The sequence below is a fragment of the Triturus cristatus genome, chromosome 4_2 (genome assembly GCF_964204655.1).
Source record: "Triturus cristatus chromosome 4_2, aTriCri1.1, whole genome shotgun sequence".
NCBI classification, from domain to species: Eukaryota; Metazoa; Chordata; class Amphibia; order Caudata; family Salamandridae; genus Triturus; species Triturus cristatus.
Window position 1 is genome coordinate 556,402,198 of NC_140586.1, and position 24,224 is coordinate 556,426,421.

A 24,224-nucleotide genomic window follows, 5' to 3' on the forward strand; every position below is an offset into this window, starting at 1 on the left:
AACACTCCCTCAGCCCCCAGAGGCCTGTACTTGGTCCAAGACAGCTTGGTGGAGAGCTTCAAAGTGCGCATGTCATTTTGGCTGGCGCAAGACTTCTTGCCAAAGTGACATGCGCACTTTGAAGTGTGTGGCCACCACTACTCCAGTCCTCCTGCTGCCAATGGGCCCTCCTGGCTCAAAGGCAGGCTGGTGGCTGCCGTGCCTTGGTTAAAAATAAAATGCCAATGAAATCATTTCATTGCCATTTTATTTTTAACACTGCACTGCTCGCAGCGGGCAGGGGTGTGACCGTCCACCACCCTCATAAAGAAACCGCAGCTGGCACTAGGTTAACCTCTAAGCTGCACCTCAAACTATCTGGGTCAATCTCCTCCCCAAGCGCTACACTAACCAACCCAGGTGTATGCCCACTAGTGGGGGATTATGCCTACTTGAGACACTTAGCATCCCCCTTCTAGTGCCCAACCTATTGACACTCATAGCACTTAGGGGGTGCTTTCCCCAAGGACCTACCATCAGGGAACCATTTCTTCTTCTGTTCAGGAGGGGCATGGGAGTCCTGACCCTTATAGCTAGTTTAGGGGACCTTTAGAGAACTCCCTGTTTTAGGTTTGTTCTCCCCCTCTTCTTTCTGGTGGTGACTCTTCCCACCCTTGTGGAGATCCCCCACAGACACCTTCTATTGAAACCTAGTGCTGAGCCAGCGGTCCAACTCCTTGGCAAGCTCCCTGGGGTCAACAAGCTTGCTATCAATAAGATGCTGGTGCAGATCTGCGAAACAAAGACTCAACATGTGCTCTTTCACAATCAAAATGTACAGCCTGTGATAATCCTTCACTTCACTGCCGTTCCCCCAACTATCTAGAGCCTTGCAAAAGGAGTCCACACAATCCACCCAGGACAATTGGTCCAGCTAACAGCTGTCCTTAAACGTCTGCTTGTACTTCTCAGGGATGTGCTTCTAGAGGCTAGCCCCCCAAACCTCCTCAGGTATCCTATGCATCTGCAAAACCACCTCATCAGCCTCAAACCACTTATCAATGTCGTCCCCCACAGCAAAGTCATGCGCCAGTCCTTTGGGAATACGGACCCTCTCATCTCCATAGGACAATGCAGGTATGCTGCCATCAATATTGCTCGACTCTGCTTGTCTAGCCCTTATGCCCAACTCTCTGAGGCTCCTCTTCTGAGCCATCTTTCTTTCCTTTGCCTCCATGGCCAGTTTCTTTTGTTCCGCTTCCATGGTCAGTTCATGTTCAGCTGCCATGGACTGATTCATCTCCTTTATTTTCAACTGGGCCATCTGCAACCTAAACTCCCTCTCTGCGTGTATGTCCGTCAGCTCCTCTGGGGATAGGCCTTGACGAGACACATTGCTCTTGCAGGTAGTTCCAACTCAGGGGTCACGTCAACCCCCTCAGCTAAAGGCTGTCTCTTTCCCTTTCCTTCTCATCATCCCCTATGTTGGCTGCAACCAATGACTGGTGGGCTTCCACCCAGGCTCCACAGCACCTTTTGGAGCTCCACCTTCCTGGTCGAACTCTTTGTTGGAAGTCACTTCTCCTTGCAGAACTCTGTGAGCTGAGCCAAACATAAACATCTATCTTGTCCAGTTCAAATTCCATCCTTGCAGATGTGAGACAGAATGTAGAAAACAAAAAGGCCAATCAAGGAGAATTTGAACTCATATTGGTCTCAGATATGAGAATGGCAGTGTAACACAAAATCACTATATGGCACTCCACAAACACAAGTCCAAATCTTCACCGCTGATCACCAATGTTAGCAACTGTGGTTTCTGTATGACCAGGGCTTACATCCCAGTCAACCAACAACTCAATTTCTCACTGTAATGAACTCTGCTGCTCACACAGAGTCTATCAAAGGCTTGTACCATAAGAGCATCGGTGTCAAGCAACAAAAGGTGTAAATGAGCTCGGTATTAAAGGCAAGGTTTTCATTAAATATTTATTTATGTTTAGAGTTTTAAAACATTCAATCCTATCACTTTGCGGCCACTTTGAAACACTATGTTGCATGCAAGTCACAAAATCAGATCAGGTCCTGAGCTAGACCATGTGGGGTGGCTACTACAATTCACTGGGTAGTTAAACTGAAAATATTAAGCCTAGAATAAAATCTGTTGGCCAAAGGATGTCTAGTCTCCAGGAAGGGGGCAGGGGTGTAAAAAGTTATTTGAGGTTAGAGAAAAATGAATGAAAAAAAATGTCTCACCCCAGAGGCCCATATATCTGCACCTTAAAATAAGTGTTTGGCCCTAGATTGTTGCACGGGGGCAGAGATGGCGGTCTTCCAGGCTCGGAGATGCCCCCAGAAACACAGGAAAATATGGTCCAAATGGGCAATTTATTGAGGAATAGAGTTACCACCCCGTATAGAACGGCTTTCACATAAAAGTCCGGTGCCTGAACTGTCCAGACACTATTACGGTTACTGGTGGTCGTATATATCCTAATTGAATCCCTTTTTTGTGGGGTTTAAAATGCTGTGTGTCATGTTTATGTTGTGTTGCCCGTATGTTATGCAGGGGTTTCAGTTTTTCACAAACGCAGGCACCTTGGATTTATCCGATGTTCCATATGATTACTATGGGCAATGGCCCATTATGTACCTTGAAAATCTAATCAAATATGGTTTGTTTTTTTAAAGTGTTTGGTTTTCCTCCAGTTTTTATTTTATTTTTTAACAATGCTTTCCAAGCAAGCACTAGCAAAGCCAATAACTTAGCACTGAGAATGTAAAGGCAAGACCTATTGGCTTTACCAATGTTTGGCTTTCTTTTTTTATCACTGGAAAAGTAATCTTACCCACTGCATCACAAACCCTTTGGCTGCCAGTGTACGGTGCCACAGTATGGCTGTGGGAAAAGGAATGTCTGCTGCTAAGTTAAGATATCAATCCATATGTATAAGATGTTCAAAAACTGTACATACAATTCACTAAAACAAAGTCTTTATTGTTATGGCAAGCACTCATCGGAAATACAGTCAACTGCAAGCTCAGCTTGCAATAGTGACAGGTTTCAATATATATACACATACAAGTGTGTGCACAATTTAACTGTTTATGGTTCTTTCTGATGTTCCTAGAATACTCCTTGAATATATGCAGAAGAAAGAAACCAATATTGGTGATTGTATTCAAAATAAGATATCCAGACAAAATATTTCCAACTTGAAAAAAGTATAAATATTACATATTTTCCCTAAACTACAATTCAATTTGTTTGCTTTCAAAATAAAATGGCTCCAAAAAGATATCCTCAACTTGAAAAACATTGATGAAGCTTACAGCCAGTTGTGCTAAATCATTGTGCAAAGAGATAAGTGCACCTGCATGTCCAAGATCTAGCATGGGTGCAGATTTATGACTTTTAGGAATTTGCTCGAGTTTACAGAAATTGGGCTGGAAACCTGGCAAATGTGTGAATTCCATTTTTGCAAGAGAAATATATAGGGATGTATTTGCTCATTGAAAAATCAGCCAGGGAAATGCAAATGAAGTAACTTTTTCTTTAGAAAAACCCTAGCACAACACCCCCACCTTTCCCACAGTGGAAAAAGTTTTGCTATTTACTTTCTCAGCTGTACATTTCTGATGTTTTTCAGAGTGGGAAAGGGGTTACAGGTCAAAGGGTGAATACTCTTAAACATGTAAGTCTGCAGGTGTGCAGAATCTCAAGGGTATTTCAGCTATGTAACTACCACTCCCAGCCTTCTTCATGTAAATAAATGGTTTCATGAGTGAAAAATCTAATTTACACATTTAAATCGCATGGAGAATGGGCCCATAGCATCTTGAATTCGGCATAAATTTGCACAGATAAAATGATATTTCCATGAACTACATAATGTGGTCCTGGTTAGACTGCGAGTTTTCTCATTGATCCTAGACACTGGACTGTAGGTATAATCTAGGTTTAGTAAAATAAAATGCATGATTAATAGCAAATTTGCTAGAGGAATTCACAAGAAGCTTTCTCAGAAACCAAAGTTAGAAAGAAAGCAACGGTTTAACTACAACAACTATATATTCTGATCTCTGAATATGTCAGCACTTTCATTATTCTAGCAGAGTGAATATAGCAGAGCTCTACCTTGAACAAAAACCTGGCCTATAAACAAAGCCCATTCATTAACTGAGCCTTTGCATATGCAGAGGCTTTCAATGGTCAAAGGTTTGATACAACAGTCCTGGTATGTTCAGCTTTGGGTATAATAAACAAGCATTGGCATAGCCAATAGGTCTTGCCTTTGGGACCTTATAAGTGTTTAGCCATGCAACAGTTGCATAACTAAATACTTATAAGGCCCCAAAAGCGAGACCTATTGGCTCTGCCAATGCTTGTTTCTGTTTATTACTGCTCTGTAGTAATGGCGGCACCCGTGCTTTAGCTTAAACATCTTAAGCTAAAGTCGGGTGCCGAGATTGCTTCAAAAGTAAAGAATTGTCTATTTCTGTAGTAGGGGATCTCTGTGTATAGTCATAATCTATGAATAATCCCCGCCCATGTGCGGGGACCCCGGAGCAATCAAAAATATCTCTTAAGCTGTCCCGCATTTGCAAACCTGCAAAGACACTTAAGAGACAGACAAAATAATACAGCCTAATCACAACAAGGCTGCACTGGCCAGCACTTCCTCTGAAGTGAACACAAAAGCCAAAATAAAGTTGAAATGTCATTTTTATTCACATTTGACATGTTCCTTTATTATCACACACTCCCTTCACCAAAATCCCTTTAAACAATAGAGAGGAAGGGGTGGACAGACAAGCCCTATAGGCTGTCATTATGTGTCTGCTAAAGGGATACCGTGCCTTTAAGAAACTCTCCAGAGACCCCCGGTATCCCAGGATGCACAGCCAACACAAGTTACTTTCAGTTCTTTTTTCCGGCTCCTGCTAGCAGGACCCTGGAGCTTGAGCTCTACCCTTTTGGGTGGTTTAATTGATTAAAATCGGATTTTTTGGATTAAAAGTGGTTTCATTCGACGTCTAAAGCCTTTGTCTACTACTGCCTGCAATCTGGAGCAGTTTTGGCCCACTCTCAGCATGGCTTTATTCGATAAATGCCCTGAGTGTGGGAGGAAGAAGGCTAAGACGGACCCACATGAGGTGTGTATCCTCTGCTTGTCGCCCTCACATGTCCCAGCTGCCTGTGACATCTGCAGCACCTTTTCGAAAAGGACCCTGAGGGACAGGGAGAAGACTCGCCTTCAGGGACAGGAGATGCAGAGGACCGGTGGGACTTCAGGGCATGGAGGGTCCCATTCCCCCTCCTCCGCCCATGCTTCAGCCCCTGGAGGGACCTCCGGGCAGAGCAAGAAGCAGAGACGGCACCTACCGGCTGGTAGGTCGCGTTCGACGTCGAAGGCGACGACGTCGACGGCGAGAGAGAAGGCACCGGTATGTTCGCCGTCGATCCAGGGCTCTGGGTCGCGGCAGCCTCGGCGTTCGACGTCGAGGGAGGGGCCGGCGAGACCCGGGACTGGGTCGCCGTCGCAGGTGTCACGGTCGACGTCCACAACACATCGACGTCGTACCGAGCCCCATGGACTTCACTCGCCGCCGTCTACCCACGGCTCGACGCTGACGGAGTCGACGCCGAGATCCCGGCGCCCGCCGTCGAGGCGGAGGCGGTCGACGCCGAGACACAGATCGACGTCGAGACATCAACGATCGACGTCGAGACATCAACGATCGACGTCGAGACATCAACGATCGACGTCGCCAACGATCGACGTCGAGATGGCAGCGGTCGACGCCGAGACACCGGCGGTCGACGTCGAGACGCCAGAAGTCGGCGTCGAGGAGGCAGTCGACGTCGAGGCAGACACCTCGGCGACGGCGATCAAGGCGGGGTTCGACGCCGAGGAGGCATGGGTCGACGTCGAGGAGACATGGTTCGACGTCGAGAGGACGATCGACTGCGGGGCGGCACTCGTCGTCGAGGGCGAAGAGACGCCGGTCGAGGTCGACGTACAGTTCGACGTCCCAGACATCGGGGAATACGTCCTCGGTGATTACGATCTCCAGTCGGGGATCGGGGAGGCGCGGACGTTCGCCTTCGGTGGCTTCCACGCGGGACAGGCCCGCCAAGAAGAGGAGAGTGGCCGCGAGCCCGGACAATGATGATGGGGGCTCTCCGGCTAGAAGTGATGGGGCTTCAGATCATCTGACCCCGCTGCGTACCCAGCGGCCGCCTTTGCCTCCGGTGCCCGACCTTCCACCGGCGCCTCCTCCGGTGCCTGCCCTGCCTCCTCCTCCTCCTCCTCCTCCTCCTCCTCCGCTGCCTCTGCCCGTGCCTCAGCTGCCTGCTTCGCCACCGCAGCCACCGCCTCCTCCCCCGAGGGTTCCTCACCGGCAGAGATCTCGCTCTCGCCCTCGCAGGCGATCACGGAGTAGGCGCAGATCCTCCACTCGCTCTGGACATGGTCGACGAAGGTATCGGTCTCGTTCCAGAGGGTCGAGGGGCACGTACTCTTCTGGGGCTGGCAAGTATTCGCCCTCGCTGTCGGAGACGCCTCCTACCCGCGTCTCTCCAGTGGATGACATTGCCACGTTCCAGGAGGTGTTGCTGAGAGGGGCTGCGAAGTTGGGGATATCAGTGACTACCCCTATTCCCACTACTTCTGTGATTTTTGAGACTTTGCATAAAGTACATCTGTCGCGCCCCCTCCTCCCGCTGGTCCCAGGGCTGGAGGAACCTGCGATGGAGGTGTTCTTAACGCCGGCCGTGGTGAAGCCGGCGCCCTCGAGACTGTCAAAGAAGTACAGGGCTCCTGACTCGGATCCGGCGTTCCTCAGAGTGGATCCCCCACCGGATTCTGTTATCGTGGCGGCGGCTCGTAAGCAACACTCTACGACGCCTTCCTCCACGGCTCCCCCGGATAAGGAGAGTCGCAAAATGGACTCCTTGGGGAGAAGGATGTGCTCCACGTCGGCTACTACGATGAAGGCCGCTAGCGCCTCCGCTCTGTTGGGGCGCTATGACAGGTCTCTTTGGGACTCCCTGCAACAGTTCGCGGCCTCCCTGCCCAGAGACAAGAGGGAGGATTTTCAAGAGGTGCTGAACGAGGGCATGATGGTCTCTAATCAGATCATCAGTGCGGCGGGGGACGTGTCGCTGCTGGCGGCCCATGGGTACTGCCACGGCATACACATGAGGAGGCATTCCTGGCTGCGGCTGACTCCGCTCAAGCCGGAAGCGCAGCAGAAGATCGCCAATCTACCATTCTCTGGCACGACGCTATTCGGGTCACATGCGGATGACGAGATGGCCCGCATGAAGGCTGAGGCGGAAACTCTGAAGGCGGTGGGGCTGGAGCGGCCTAAGGAGCAGAGGAGGTCCTTCCGTTCCTCGAGCAGGCGCTACACCAAGCAGAGGGGCCAAGGGCGTCAGTCGGGCCCCCAGCAACAGCCCCAGCAACAGCAGCAGTACCAGAGGCAGCCCTTTCAGAAGCGCCAGAGGGGCAGAGGCCAGCATCAGTCCTCTGCGGGGAACAAAGGCCCGGCCGGGTCGAAGCCCTGAAAAGTTACTTCCCCCTCATCCGTTACCCGCTCCGGTGGGGGGAAATATTCAACACTACCTGGCAGAGTGGAGGACAATAACGCAGGACAAGTGGGTGCTGAATATTGTTTGCAATGGTTACTGTCTTCGTTTCACCAGTTCGCCTCCACAGATTCCACCAGTGCGCTCCTCCATCATGGTGCGGAAGCTCCAGCGGGAGGCAGACGTTCTGTTAAAAAAGAAGGCGATAGAAGCTGTTCCTTTGAAGCAAAAAGGAAAAGGTCTCTACTCACGGTTCTTTCTCGTAAGAAAAAAAGACAAGAACGAGTTCAGGCCTATTCTGGATCTGCGTCAAGCAAACAGGTGGATCCGCCGAGAAAAGTTCCGTATGTTGTCCCTGCATCAGATTTACCCTCAGTTGCATCGAGGAGACTGGCTGTGCGCCATAGATCTGCAGGACGCTTACTTTCATGTGCCGATCGCACAAAAGCATCGCAAGTTCCTGAGGTTTCTGGTAGGCAACAACCATTACCAGTATTCAGTACTCCCGTTTGGCCTGAAGTCTGCACCGCGGACGTTCTCAAAGTGCATGGCAGTGGTCGCGGCACACCTGCGGAAGACCAAGGTGTTTGTGTACCCTTACCTGGACGACTGGTTGATCAAAGCGTCCACTTATCAGGAAGCCCAGTGCCATTTCAACAGGACGGCGGCTTTGCTTCACCGTCTGGGGCTGCACATCAACATGACGAAGTCAGTGCCGATCCCTGTGCAGTGTCTACAGTACTTGGGGGCTTCAGTCAATACCTTGACCGCAAGCGTGTGTCCTTCGGAGGAGAGACGCTTATCGATCCGTGGGAAGGCTCTGCATCTCATCTCAGCCCGCCCTCCTACGGTGAGGACGGTGTCTTCATTACTGGGGTCGATGGCTTCTTGCATCTTCCTCACCCCCAATGCACGTCTGCATATGAGGCCCCTGCAGGAATGTCTGGAGGATCAATGGGACCAGAGGAGGGGGCGTTGGGAGGACAAGATCCAGTTGTCTCAGCACGCTCGGCAGTCTCTGAAATGGTGGTGTTCCCCAGAGAATGTCTGCAAGGGGACTCCTTTTCACAAGGACATTCCGGCCCGGACCATAGTGACCGATGCGTCTCTCCAGGGCTGGGGAGCGCATTCGGGCCCTCTTCAGATTCAGGGGATATGGTCGCAGACGGAGACGACCTACCATATCAACTTTTTGGAACTCAGAGCAGTACACTTGGCCTTGAAGGCGTTCCATCCCTCCTTCAGGACGTCCTCCCTGCTGGTTCAGACGGACAATACTACGACCATGTATTACCTCAACAAGCAGGGGGGCTCCCGGTCACGCACCCTGTCTCGGGAGGCACAGGCGATCTGGAACTGGCTGGTGGCCAGGAATCTGACGATCACGGCAACCCACCTGCCGGGAGTGCAGAATGCCCAAGCAGACGCGCTCAGCAGACTCGTTCAAGAGAACCACGAGTGGGTGCTAAACGACGACGTGCTAAGAGACGTCTTCGCAGAATGGGGCACTCCGGATATAGATCTGTTCGCTACGGCAGAAAACAGCAAATGCCGCGACTTCGCGTCCAGGTACTACCAACCAGGGACGCTGGGGAATGCACTATGGATCAGCAGGTCCAACAGCTTTCTCTACGCCTTTCCACCCATTCCCCTGATTCCGGCGGTGCTGATCAAGCTGTCGCAATCCAGAGCCAGAATGATCCTGATTGCTCCGGAGTGGCCGAGACAATGGTGGTTCACCGACCTTCTTCACCGGTCTGTTCTGCCACACCGGCGCCTGCCGTGCCGGCCGGACCTTCTCACGAAGTTCGGAGGGCAGATGGTTCACCCCAATCTCTCGTCCTTGAGTTTGGCAGCATGGCTCCTGAGCTAGTGCAGTATGGACACTTGAACCTGCCTCAGGACTGTATGGAGATCTTGAAAGAGGCTAAGAGACCGTCTACGAGGACTTCCTACGCCTATAAGTGGAAGAGATTCTGCTTATGGTGCAAGGCGAAGGACTTTGACCCTACATCCTGTAAAGAAGACGTTATTTTGCATTATCTGCTGCAGTTAGCTCAGTCTGGGCTTAATTTTCAATCTATTAAGGTTCATCTCGCAGCTCTGACTGCGTATAGGAAGGGCCCTTCTCAAACCTCATTTTTTCAAATCCCTGTGATTAAGGATTTTTTGGAGGGTTTGCGTAAGGTGTTTCCCCCTGTTAGAAGGCCTTCTCCACCTTGGGAATTGAATGTGGTGTTATCTAGATTGATGAGGGAGCCTTTTGAACCTATCCATAAGGCTTCGTTGCAGCATTTGTCTTGGAAGGCTGCCTTCCTTGTGGCCATTACATCGGCCAGGAGGGTGAGTGAGATTCAGGCTCTGTGTTGCCAAGAGCCGTATACTGTTTTCCATGCTTCTAAAGTAGTGATGCGTACCCATCCTAAATTTTTGCCTAAGGTGATATCAGATTTCCATGTGAATCAGATGATAACTTTGCCTACGTTTTTTCAGCATCCTTCCTCTCCGGCGGAGAGGTCTCTGCATTCACTTGATGTGCGTAGGGTGTTGAAATTCTACCTGGATAAGACAAAAGATATCCGCAGGTCGGATCAACTGTTTGTTAATTATGGTTCGGTAAGAACTGGTTTAGCTACCTCAAAGCAGTCCATTTCCAGATGGATTGTTTCCTGTATTCAGCTTTGTTACCAAAAAGCTAATAAAACATTAGGGGGTAAGCCTACGGCACATTCGACTAGAGGCAAGGCGGCTACCACCGCTTTGCTTAGGAATGTTCCCATTGCTGACATTTGTAAGGCTGCCACCTGGAAGTCAGTCCATACGTTTACAAAGCATTACTGCCTGGACTCTGATGCTAGGGCAGATGCGCAGGTTGGACAGGCTTCGCTAAGGAATTTGTTTGCACAGTGATTTGTTGGTGGTTGGTCTTACTCCACCGCTTCTTGTTGGTTGGGATGGGCTTGCCATTCTATTCATAGATTATGACTATACACAGAGATCCCCTACTACAGAAGGAGTAGTTTCTTACCTGTAACTCCAGTTCTGTAGTAGGGGTATCTCTGTTATAGTCATAAGCGACCCTCCCTCCTCCCCGGTGGAGTAACCTGACGGTATCAGGCCTGTTGTTATACACCTTCAAAAAGAACTGAAAGTAACTTGTGTTGGCTGTGCATCCTGGGATACCGGGGGTCTCTGGAGAGTTTCTTAAAGGCACGGTATCCCTTTAGCAGACACATAATGACAGCCTATAGGGCTTGTCTGTCCACCCCTTCCTCTCTATTGTTTAAAGGGATTTTGGTGAAGGGAGTGTGTGATAATAAAGGAACATGTCAAATGTGAATAAAAATGACATTTCAACTTTATTTTGGCTTTTGTGTTCACTTCAGAGGAAGTGCTGGCCAGTGCAGCCTTGTTGTGATTAGGCTGTATTATTTTGTCTGTCTCTTAAGTGTCTTTGCAGGTTTGCAAATGCGGGACAGCTTAAGAGATATTTTTGATTGCTCCGGGGTCCCCGCACATGGGCGGGGATTATTCATAGATTATGACCATAACAGAGATACCCCTACTACAGAACTGGAGTTACAGGTAAGAAACTACTCCTTCTTTACTTTTGAAGCAATCTCAGCACCCGACTTTAGCCTAAGATGTTTAAGCTAAAGCACGGGTGCCGCCATTACTACATAGAAGTAATAAGCAGAAGAAAAAAATCACGCGCCCGCTTTGAGAAATGACTGCTGTGGCGGGGGAAAAATGCTACTGCCGGCCACAGCTTGCGAGTGGTGCGCGCGCAGCAGTAATCACGCCATATGACGCCTCTGCTCAAGCGCGCGCCCGCGCACATGCACTGCAAGCAGTGGCCGGCGGTAGCATTTTTTGAAGCCCTTACTTTAAGTCTCGCCAGACCAGCTCAAGCGCTGGGTCAGGCGAGACCTAAAAAAGCGGCATAATCAGAGCCTTACCGGAATCCAAATCCTGACATTATATGAGCCCAGGCATAACAGAAAAGCTATTATCAGAGCTCTGACATAATGAGACTGCGGCCATAATTTGTCATCTCGCAGTATCGCACCAAATAGTACAATTCCTTTTCTTTTACAGACTAGTATTTTTCTGAGGCATCTCATCCCTTTGACAAGAAGATATTTAATTCAACTTGTTAAGAATATTGCTGTTTGGCAACCTGTTTTCATGGTTACAATCAAATGTCAATATTGTAATAGGAAAACTCAATTGGTCGGTTATATTGATATATGTGGTAAGAAGGCATATTTGTGACGGTAAACATAGTTTACCCCAAATCCAGAACACCGCATGCAATTACAACTCGCTCGTTACAACGACCTCGTTGTTACAACGCATGCCATTACTCCGCAAGTCGGAACAACAACTTGCTCTGGGGGCAGAAGGTGTTGAATTTCAAATCCAACACCTTCCCTACTGTTGCACAGACTGGAGTTGGAATAGTAAATTATATTATTCCAACATCCAGCTCCCCACATAAATTAAGTTGATGCTCCGACTTGCGGAGTAATGGCATGCGTTGTTACAACGCGATCGTTGTAACAACTGCATTGGAATTGCATGCGGAAAAAAAACATGCATGGTAGGGTGGCATATTCTACTGTGACATCGTATGTAAAAATATTTTCACTTGCCTTGTTTTTCTCATCTTGAATAATTTCTAACACTTGAGTTGTGTAGCCTTCATCTAAACACTTCTGGCCTGCGGCCTGAAACAGATTGAAATCCTCTTCCTTGAACTCCTCCTCTTGCAGAGTTTGCTGGAACAAACAAGTCAATATAAATAGTAATCATGCATCTGAATGGGGCATAAATGGGATACTCTGAGCAAAACTTCAAAAGGGGTCTGCTACTGTGCTGCAATCTGCATAGAATTCACCAGTGCCGCTGATCATCTTCCTTGGCACGACATCTTACACGTAATAACTGATAGAGGATCTTACGTCCAATAACTCCTGCAGATATGCACAAGTATGCTTTCTTATTACAAGAGAAAATAAAAGGTTAGAATTACTGGATACGTTTACTGCATTCAAGAAATAAATACACACATTTAGGAACGTTGGTCTAGAGCTTATGACATCTTATAGAGGGTAATGCATGCGACAAGAGCTACCCATGAATCAGCAGGACCTGCGTTTACATATCAAAGTAAAGACAATGATCCAACCGGATCTCATTTAAGCACATATTTACGAGACAAATAGAACTTTGGCAATCACTTTATGTGGAGCAAACGTATAGCACACTTTGAAAATGTAATGTAAAGGGAGAAACATTTTCTTAAAAACCAGAACCATTTAACAGTAAATATACAACGTACATACATAGCAAATTGACAAACAGATTGTACAGTGTCCAAAATGAGGAATCGTATAGTTGTGAAGAATCTAAAGTCGTGGAGAACACTTTCAAGCAATGTGTTCCAGAGCACACGTGAATCGTTGGAATATACCACAATACATCAACTTTTCAAATACTGATCCAACACTAAATTATGTGCAAAAGGGGTCTCATTTTATATCAAGAGGGCGGAGACTATACTGACTTAACTACGGCCCATGACAGGGGATCTGTGCAAGCAGGTACGGGACCTCACGGAGTGAGTCTGACTAGAGGTCACCGTCCGGAGGAACACCATCCGACTGGCTGGATAGCCAAAGAAAAGTAGATGGAACAGACATAGGTAACTTTCTTGTAAATATGGTTGGCTATGATGACCATGCCAGAAGGGTTTTTCTCAGTCCATTCCCAGGAAAGAGCACGTAGTGTGTGGCTACGCCAGCACTAAGGTGAGCACCCCCACAGCCAGTTACGATACAGCTGTTGAGTTACTGCATACTACTGCAACAAGCATTTACAATGCAATAGGTCTCGCAATTACATTATTTTGAGCTATTGACATTCTAAATGGCAATGCAGTTACAAAAATTAAAAGACATTGTTATTTTCAAAACCAAAAGCAACACCTATTGCATTTCATAGCGCAGTGTCTGAATCTATATACCCCAAAACAAAGCCTGCCCTAAGAACGTGGCCACCCCAAGAGTCTGCATTATAGCATACCACACAGTGCCTGTCATACCGCAGAACAGGTGCCCTCCTTACAAGCCACGCCCCCAGGGCAGCTTTACCCCTCCATGGCCTGTTCTTCACCAGGATCTGCGCAGGTTTTTCCTTTTATTCAGAATAAACTCCATGATTCTGAATAAGTGTTGGGCAGGTCATGTGTGTGCGGGAGGATTGATTGGGTAGCACGGTTAGGGAGCAGCATCGAGCGCGAGGGGCAGGGGATCCTGCCGAGTAAAGCTGAGGGACCCTGGGATTGGGAAACCCACAAGGGGGGGATCTCCGGTCTCGCGCTCACACGGAGCCAGTCTGCGCTTAAATCTAGCCTCGAGCTACACATTCAGAAGCATGGGAGCCGCGCTCGAAACTGAAGCGCACTGAGGACAGGCGCCAACTCAGAGCCAAACTCCACTTCGGAGCAGCGCTGCTCGGATGCAGGCTGCACCCAGGAGCTGCGTGCACTCATAACGGAGCCCACTCAAGACTACCCCCCTGGGAATCGGATCACACGGGCAGCGATCGCACCGCCTCTCTATTTGTTCTTCGCTACTCTGCACATTCAAATGCAATTCCCAACACTTAAAAACTTTCCACGAAGTCGCTCTGATCGATTTTGAAGGAGGAGAGGAGAGGTAAGGGGGCGTTGATGAAAGTGGGAGACAATAGGAAAAGTGAGTGTACGGGCAAAAAGGAGGACCCGTTGCCCAGGGCTGAGAAAGGAGAGCCCAGATGTCAGAGTTGCAGTGCAACAAGAGCAAGCATCATTCAAAGCAAAAAATGAAAACTCGGAGACCTTGGCTAGATATGAGTCCAAATGTTTCCTGCTAAACTAAAAATGATGATGGACAATGTAATGGGGTGCTTTGAAATATCCGCAAGAAGTGTGAGAATGGTTTGAAGCTTATGAAGCTGAAACTGAAGTTAAGCACTAGCCTGGCAGGTGACAAACTCAGGGACCAAAGAAAAGTCTGACCAAGAGAACATGCTCTAATTGACCAATGTTTCAACAGCACCGCAGGGGGAACAGATGGTTGTAGCAGCAGCGAGTCTACATGAACATAACACAAAGGAAGAACCCATGGATGCAACAGACAAGGTTTGTCTTCCAAACCAGACCAGGACTACCCTTCACAGGGTGACCACGATCTCCTGACCATGACTCCGGGATATGTAGACGACCTAGTGTAAATGGTGAACCATGGACCTAGCCAACAAAGGTTAGAGTGTGGCACAGAGAATATCCATATGTGGGGAACTCTGATTTAGAGGACAATAATTCTGGTAAATACTGAGCCAGCTGGATTTCGAGGTATTCTCCTTCTTGACATCAATTTCAATAAGTGGATACAAATAGTGTGCTATAAGTTTATTTATGGACAGAGAATGTTGGTCTTCAGTACTGTGGTAGGGTTTGTTCGGGATTTTCATTGTTCAAATAGCTTTGCATGCCCAAGAAGTGAAAGTACACAAATAGTTTTCATAATGGGGAAAATATCTATGCAAGACAAGTACACTGGGCAGAGGCCCCGAACCGAAGGTCATTGTGCAGTGGCCTCGAGTGCCCAACAGAACAGATTCATACACCTAGGTACTCTGAAGACCTTTAGATTCCGGACATGGAATAGAAGGGAGATGAACAGTGCAGTGAAAACGGAAAAGATATAATATGTTAAAAACAAAACAACACGTTAGGAAACCTACAGTCCAAATAGTTTTTGATGCAAACCACCATTGCTACTTGTAATATTTTTAAATCCACATTGATGTACAGTTACATCACAAACGAGCGCTCAGAAAGACCTACATTGTAAATTGAGCACCGTACAATTGTTCCTGGGTTTTTGCTTTTCTAAATCCCATATAAGCATTAAGCTGAGACTATACATTTGAATTTTTGACAATGTTGGGACAATTGATTTAATCTCATATTGTAATGTTTTCTTCCTGAAAGTGAATAATAATAATGCTTGCATAATTTAAATACCTGCAAAAGCGCCTAATGATAAATATATTTGCTTCCCTGGGTTGACCCATGATGTATGTGGGACTATAGTTCCCATGATGCCCCATAATGTATTTAAAGGGATATTGTATAAAAGTGTAACAAAGGAAGGAAAAGACGACTTGCTAGTCGAAATGTGCTTTATTAATAAATAATTGCTAATTACAAAAACCAGGAATGCAGCATCTGGTATATATATATATATATATATATATACCATTTTCACTAAGTACCAAAGTACTATTGCACTCTCGTCAGGACACAATACCCGCTACGAGTCCATCCGTCAATGAAAGATCGTGTTTATTTCACAGCATAGAGCATCCGCCAGAAATTTACCCAACGCGTTTCGGCGAAACTCGCCTTGGTCACGGGTAAGTGAAAGTCTTCAAAAACACAAATTTAAGACTTCATGTTACACACGACGTCAGATACATAAACATAGACAACAGACTTACACATCAATCTGTGACATAAACGTGGCGGCCATTTTGGAACAGTCTTATTTTCATCGTAACCCAAAATTCAATACATAAAGTTGTAATTGAAAAAAATAATCACAATGACATTTTAGTGCGCACCGGGTTTCCCCACCCACTCAAGTGTCCCACATGTGGCCTTCACCAATTGTACAACCCATTTAAACGTGAAATTCATCATCTCCACTCCCCAGTGGTTTTGTATGCCGTAATTCTTAAATAATTGTATTTTAACACATACCTAATGTATCTATCACCGGCATAAAAAATACTTCCACTTCCTTCAATGGCTAAGAGTGTACCTGATAACAAGCTCATGCTCATCTCGTAGATGCTATGGCCAACGTTACTCTAACTTATCAGCATTGCTTCAAGAAAACATACCCCCAGTGGGGTTAGTTCGTGCAATTTGAATAGTGAAAATGTAAATCATTATCCTAGTCATGGTCAAATAAGACATAATATACAGATTCTCTATCAGCATATCAATAGTACTGCAATGTTCATAGCAAACCCATTCAGTCCCAGTGGACCAAAAGTATTTTCCATTATCAGACGTGATAGCCCGGGCTTCTTCATTGCTCATGAAGATATACAGATACTGAAATAAAAGGAAGAAGAGATCCAGGTGAAGAAATCAAAAATGAGAAACACGAGAGAAAGAAAGAGAAAAAGACTGGACTTCATAACTTGCCACTCTACCTTCCACAGAATATTCAACAGACAGCATATAACATTCAACAAAATTAAACCAGATGGATTCAAAGATATATAAAATCACACAGAAGCATATAATTGCTCCAATAGCAAAGTTCATCATTACTCAAAAGTTCTTCACAGATAGTTCACTGGAAAGTAAACAATAGCAATAAAACCAGACAACGAAATAGACATTCCCCACTGCACATACGGAACTATCTAGGGTGAGATAGATATCCTGAATAGGATACCTTCACAGTGATGATGACAGAAGTGTAATGGCCACTCCCATCTGATATCATCATTCCCCCAAATGCCAAGACATCTCCTCCTCAAAATTTAATCCTTCAGGAATTTTGGTATTCAGATCTAAGATATACCTTGACTCCAACTGCCTGAGTTTGCGTATCCTGTCTCCCCCTCTTTGTGTTGCCACCACTCTATCGATAACAAAGAATTTCAATAAGTTTCGATTACTCTTATGGAGTTCCTCAAAGTGTCTGGCAACCGGAGACAGTTTGTCCCTATTGTGGATTGCCCTTTGATGTTCCAATACCCTTTTCTTTGCAGTGAACATCGTACTGCCTACATATTTCTTTCCACAAGGGCAAACCAGAACATAAACGTGATTAGTAAATAGTCCTCTCTCCACTCAAAATCCTTAATCAAACTCAAAAAGTGTCTACTGTCTTTAAGAAATGAGGGTAGTTTTTCTACATAAGGATGCAAGAAGTAATCAATGTATTTAGATGTTTTCTCTAATAGGGAGCGCATTGACGACACAATGGGCCTCCCTGGCGGACTCACTGCCTCACTACCCTCATTTCTTAAAGACAGTAGACACTTTTTGAGTTTGATTAAGGATTTTGAGTGGAGAGAGGACTATTTACTAATCACGTTAGATGTCTGTAGTCTTTATACATCAATCAGACATGCCCAGGGAATTCAAGCTTGCCAACATTTTCTTAACTCTCGTTCCATCTCCTTTCTGAAGCACAATGAGATGCTACTACAGATGATGACCTATTGCTTGGAGAACAATTTCTTCATTTTTGATGGAATTTACTTCAGGCAAAAGCAAGGAACTGCGATGGGCACCTGCTTTGCTCCCAGTTTCGCTAATTTATTTATGGGGTACTGGGAGCAGCAGGTGTCGAAGACACAACATCTGTACCGCAGCCATGTCAAACTCTGGCTGCGGTATATCGATGATCTTTTTATCATTTGGGGTGGTTCTGAGTCACAGGCAAATGAATTCATCTCTGCTTTAAATCAAAATGAGATGAATCTGAAGTTCGAAGGCACTGTAAGTAATCGTAGTGTGGAATTTTTGGACCTACAAGTACAGGCAGTGGGAAACAGATTGGTTTCGAAACTTTATCGAAAATCCACAGCAGGGAACACCTTGCTATACGCAGAAAGTGGACACCCTAAAACATTGATCCGCAGCATCCCTTATGGGGAGTTCCTCCGAGCACGGAGAAACTGTAGTCTGGAGATGGATTTTATTGCAGAAAGTGAATGTATGACTCAAAGATTCTTAGAGCGAGGGTATACTCCTAAGGTCATTGAGGAAGCATTGACAAAGGCGAAGACATTCACGCAGAATGATTTGCTGGTACCTAGAGACAAAGAGGGTGATGGTTTGAGTGATGGGGTTGTTAGATTTGTAACCACATATCATTCTAATTCCTGGGAAATACGAAAGTGTTTGAACCAACACTGGAAGATTTTAACAACTGTACCTACACTGAAAGACAAAATAGGTTCTTTGCCAAATATCACTTATAGGAAATCTGATTCCCTCAAAGACAAACTCTGTAAGAGTGAGGTATTAAGTCACCACAATGCTAACAATGACATACAGGGATTTTTTACCTGTATGTCCTGCAAAGCGTGCAAGTTCAGTACCAATGTTAAGAAAGTGTATTATCCTATCAGCAACACAGAGAGAACCATAAGTAAACATCTTACGTGTATGTCGGACTTCTGTGTTTATGTTCTGGTTTGCCCTTGTGGAAAGAAATATGTAGGCAGTACGATGTTCACTGCAAAGAAAAGGGTATTGGAACATCAAAGGGCAATCCACAATAGGGACAAACTGTCTCCGGTTGCCAGACACTTTGAGGAACTCCATAAGAGTGATCCAAACTTATTGAAATTCTTTGTTATCGATAGAGTGGTGGCAACACAAAGAAGGGGAGACAGGATACGTAAACTCAGGCAGTTGGAGTCAAGGTATATCTTAGATCTGAATACCAAAATTCCTGAAGGATTAAATTTTGAGGAGGAGATGTCTTGGCATTTGGGGGAATGATTATATCAGATGGGAGTGGCCATTACACTTCTGTCATCATCACTGTGAAGGTATCCTATTCAGGATATCTATCTCACCCTAGATAGTTCCGTATGTGCAGTGGGGAATGTCTATTTCGTTGTCTGGTTTTATTGCTATTGTTTACTTTCCAGTGAACTATCTGTGAAGAACTTTTGAGTAATGATGAACTTTGCTATTGGAGCAATTATATGCTTCTGTGTGATTTTATATATCTTTGAATCCATCTGGTTTAATTTTGTTGAATGTTATATGCTGTCTGTTGAATATTCTGTGGAAGGCAGAGTGGCAAGTTATGAAGTCCAGTCTTTTTCTCTTTCTTTTTCTCGTGTTTCTCATTTGTGATTTCTTCACCTGGATCTCTTCTTCCTTTTATTTCAGTATCTGTAGATCTTCATGAGCAATGAAGAAGCCTGGGATATTACGTCTGATATTGGAAAATACTTTTGGTCCACTGGGACTGAATGGGTTTGCTATGAACATTGCAGTACTATTGATATGCTGATAGAGAATCTGTATATTATGTCTTATTTGACCATGACTAGGATAATGATTTACATTTTCACTATTCAAATTGCACGAACTAACCCCACTGGGGGTATGTTTTCTTGAAGCGATGCTGATAAGTTAGAGTAACGTTGGCCATAGCATCTACGAGATTAGCATGAGCTTGTTATCAGGTACACTCTTAGCCATTGAAGGAAGTGGAAGTATTTTTTATGCCGGTGATAGATACATTAGGTATGTGTTAAAATACAATTATTTATGAATTACGGCATACAAAACCACTGGGGAGTGGAGATAATGAATTTCACGTTTAAATGTGTTGTACAATTGGTGAAGGCCACATGTGGGACACTTGAGTGGGTGGAGAAACCCGGTGCGCACTAAAATGTCATTGTGATTATTTTTTTCAATTACAACTTTATGTATTGAATTTTGGGTTACGATGAAAATAAGACTGTTCCAAAATGGCCGCCACGTTTATGTCACAGATTGATGTGTAAGTCTGTTGTCTATGTTTATGTATCTGACGTTGAGTCTAACATGAAGTCTTAAATTTGTGTTTTTGAAGACTTTCACTTACCCGTGACCAAGGCGAGTTTCGCCGAAACGCGTTGGGTAAATTTCTGGTGGATGCTCTATGCTGTGAAATAAACACGATCTTTCATTGACGGATGGACTCGTAGCGGGTATTGTGTCCTGACGAGAGTGCAATAGTACTTTGGTACTTAGTGAAAATGGTGTATTAATTGGGCTGCTTCGGACCCGTAATTGCACCGACGCAGGAAGTGTCCCGGTTTTCTGAAGAGGTGAAAGTTGATATATATATATATATATCTATATATATATATATATATATATATATAATCCTTTGTCGCCTGCTGCCCGCAATCAAGAGCGGACCCAAAAGTTAGTGCAGATTTTATTTTATTGACCGCAACTAGGTCTCGCCATAACGCTTTTCGGCAGTCGCCTGCCTTGAATATATATATATATATATATATATATATATATATATATATATATATATATATATATATATATATATATATATATATATATATATATATATATATATATATATATATATATATATATATATATATATATATAGATATATAATATATATATATATATATATATATATATATATATACATAGTGAACAAGACAACTCTCACCGAAATGCGTGGGCACTGTTGTCTTATATCACTGCACTTCATGCAAAATAGATGGAATAGCTGGATCCCGAATGCTCTGCTCTTTCTTGAAACATTGGGAGAGGAGTAGGGAGATTTGTATATATTTATTCTACTCTTAGTCACCCGTATGTAGTCATAGTTCCGACCTACTTTCCATAGGGAAAGCGTTTTTTGTTTTGTGAATAACTTTGGCACAGTTTCACAAATCTTCACGAAATGTCCAAAACTAGTTTGCCAGCCACTTAAGCTGCAGTCTACACAGTTTCAGGGAGATCCGTCAAGTGGAGGCTGAGAAAAAGAGGGGGACCCAAAACACGTTTTATCCATGCAGTTTCTAATAGCGATTTTAGACACGACTACAGCCTGAACTGCTGAACAAAATTACACCAAATTTTAGCAGAAAGATAGATCTTAGTCCAGAACAGGTGCTTTTTGTAATTTTGTGTAAATCTGTTCAGTAGTTTTGGAGTTATTAAAGTAAAAAATATTTATGTATATCTAGAGTCGTGAATCAGCTCTGAAAACTAACGGATTTGCAGATCCACGCACCAACTGCAATGTCGTGATTGACGGGTCACAACCTGAGAGGAAAGTTGTGGCTGCCATTTTGTTCATAGGGACAATAAAATGTAAAAGTGATAGAAAGGGTCAGGGTAGAGGTATCCTGACCCCATGGGACTGAAGGAGAGGTCTGTTAGGGACCCCTCATGGGCAAGACATTGTCCCAAAATTACTTTTGAGTGCGGAGGATCGGAGGATCCACCTGGATCTGCAGATCCTTCTGGATTCGGGTGGATCCGCAGATTGAGACTCTAATTTGAAAAGAAACACACATACCCCACTCACAGACCCACATATCTACTCACACATGCACTCACACACCCATACAGCTATTCACAAGCCCACAAAAACTCACACATCCACTCACAGACCCATTCCGCATTCACGTACATAATCACACAACCACTTACACTCACACAACCACTCACACATCCATACACCCACTCACAGACCAACAAAACTACTCACCCAGCCACTCACAGAACCACACAGCCACTGATGCAACACTCACTCACAGACCCGCAAAACTACTCACCCAGCCACTCACAGAACCACGCAGCCACTCATGCAATTGTAGTAAGGACTCCCTTAATTCGTACATACATTGTTAAGTTAGCATAACCACGTCAGAAGTTAGAAAGCCATCTTGCTGCTTTTGCACACGACACTGCGTTCACATGTTATTGCTTAAACGAACTGCTGACTCGAGTTTTGCCTCACACGAGAGCAATCTGTTGTTACCATCCCGAGCTCTGCGAAGCGACCTTGGTCTGCACACGATGTGACAAACATTCTGAGTTGTTAGACAATGCATGTTTTCCACTCTAGGTTGATCGACCCACTATTTAGTCATAACACACGAGCAGCTGCACATACCTGAAAGTTGGTGCTTTTAATATCACGGACATCATGTTTATTATTCAGACCGAAGACGAGCCTTCCTGCGAGAAGACTCCTGATGCTCCTGTGATGTGATTTCACTAAGCTGATCTTTGAGGTATGGGGTCCCCTATTCAAGCCTAAGAGACCTTTTGTTAGTCTAATAATAATATTAGCTTCTTAGTAAAGGGAAAGTGGTAGTATCCACTGTCATTATAACATGATCACCCCTTTTATATTCTATGGAATTGTAACTATGTTGATGGTTTTGATTTTAATCATTTGTCTGCTTGTATTAGCCAAAGTACTGCATATTAGGACACGTGGTCTATAAAAATAAACTCTTTTATTTTCACCGTGTCTCTATTGATTCTTGTTGTGGACTGATGTGAGAATAATATACGAACAGGTATTTCCGATTCCCACCATTCCTGAGTATGTACTGAGTCGCGTGTTCTGGGTTGTCTTTTCATTGGGACCGCCGAGCTAAATCTCGGATAACGAATGGGACACTTATGCTAGCCGGATACTGGGTTCTGGGTTCTGAGGTGAGTTTCTGGTACACCACAACTCACTGAGGTCCTGGGGTTCTACGCATAGTTCTGTGTATAAGCAGAATCCCTGCAACATGGCGCACCTAACGTTTGGTCTATGAGTTGAAACGCCTTAGTAGTGCTCGCGTTTGTCCACAACACCCTCATTCTTGTTTCCGGATAACAAGTCTGACGGATTTAAAACCTACCTAGGTCTATTGATATAGGTTCTTTCAAGCTTGATAATTAAAAAGGTTATTGAACCCTTGTGCTACTGATAGTTTCAAGTGAGTGTTGTCCTAATGTCGGTGGATATTGCGGCGCATAGCCGTGCAGCTCTGAAACGTCATTTGACGCAGTATGGGGTGCCGGACACTGGTATGAACGTCATCTTTGTGGTGGGAGCCGATGCGGCTCATCCCTATGAGTTGTTCTACTCTTGGGTGACGATTCCGGCGGTGGGGGATGATGACACCTTTCATTCTTACACTGCCGCTGCCGTGCCAGCGAACTATACGCCGTATAGGACACAGGAAATACCAATATCTGCTTGGCAGCATCATATTTGGTTTAATGGCGCCCTTCCCCATGTGGTTATACCGCCGAGAATGGGCCCTTTATCAATTGCAGGGGCCACTTGGCCGGTACTAGCCGGATTTACGCCTCATCCCCGTTACCTCACGGTGACGGTGGCTGAGTTGCGTGTACTACACACTGCCCTCATTACGGTATATAGGGCGTTAGTGCAGTATGTGTCGCGCAATATGCAGGCGGGGGCACCTGCTGTTGCGGGACAGCCTACTGATCATCACGCGGTGGTCATTAGTCCTGTTATGGTTAATTCTGTTATGGGCAAGCGCCCCCAAACTAGGGATGATTTCCCCTTTTGGCTTGCTGAAAAATTTGACCAAATAGAAGCGGTTTACCCAAATACTACTCCTGTGGAGAAACACAGGATCCTCACCATTAGTTTGCCTAAGGACTTGGTCCCCCACATTGATGATTGTGTAAATTGGGGCAAGGTCTTTGCAGCGACGTACGCGCAGTGCTTTGGCACACCGTCTATGTTGCAGCTGCCCTCCGTTATCAAAAGAGTTCAAGAGAACCATGGTGCGGAGTCTGCGATAGAGTTAGGGATGCGGCTCCTCGGGCAATTTGACCTGGTGGCTACCATGATAATTGGTAACCTGAAGGGTGATGCTTTGCATTTCCAGGTTCGTAATGAACTGAAACGAGTTGCTGAGGAGGACAAACCGCAGGAATTTACGAAAATAATCGCAGAGGCATATCGGGATTTGGGTCGTAGCTCTTTAGGAGTTAAGCCTGTAATAAAGAATCCCGATCTAAAACCGCAGGGTAAGGCAGAAA

General features: G+C 45.4%; 1 protein-coding gene across 1 annotated transcript in view; it reads right to left on the reverse strand.

Annotated features, from left to right (window-relative positions):
- Positions 1–24,224, reverse strand: part of GLMN (glomulin, FKBP associated protein) — a 450,060-nt gene that overhangs the window by 356,787 nt on the left and 69,049 nt on the right. Inside the window, exon 4 of the mRNA XM_085602181.1 lies at positions 12,229–12,354. Coding sequence (XP_085458307.1) covers positions 12,229–12,354 — 126 coding nt within the window. The remainder of the gene's footprint in view (positions 1–12,228; positions 12,355–24,224) is intronic.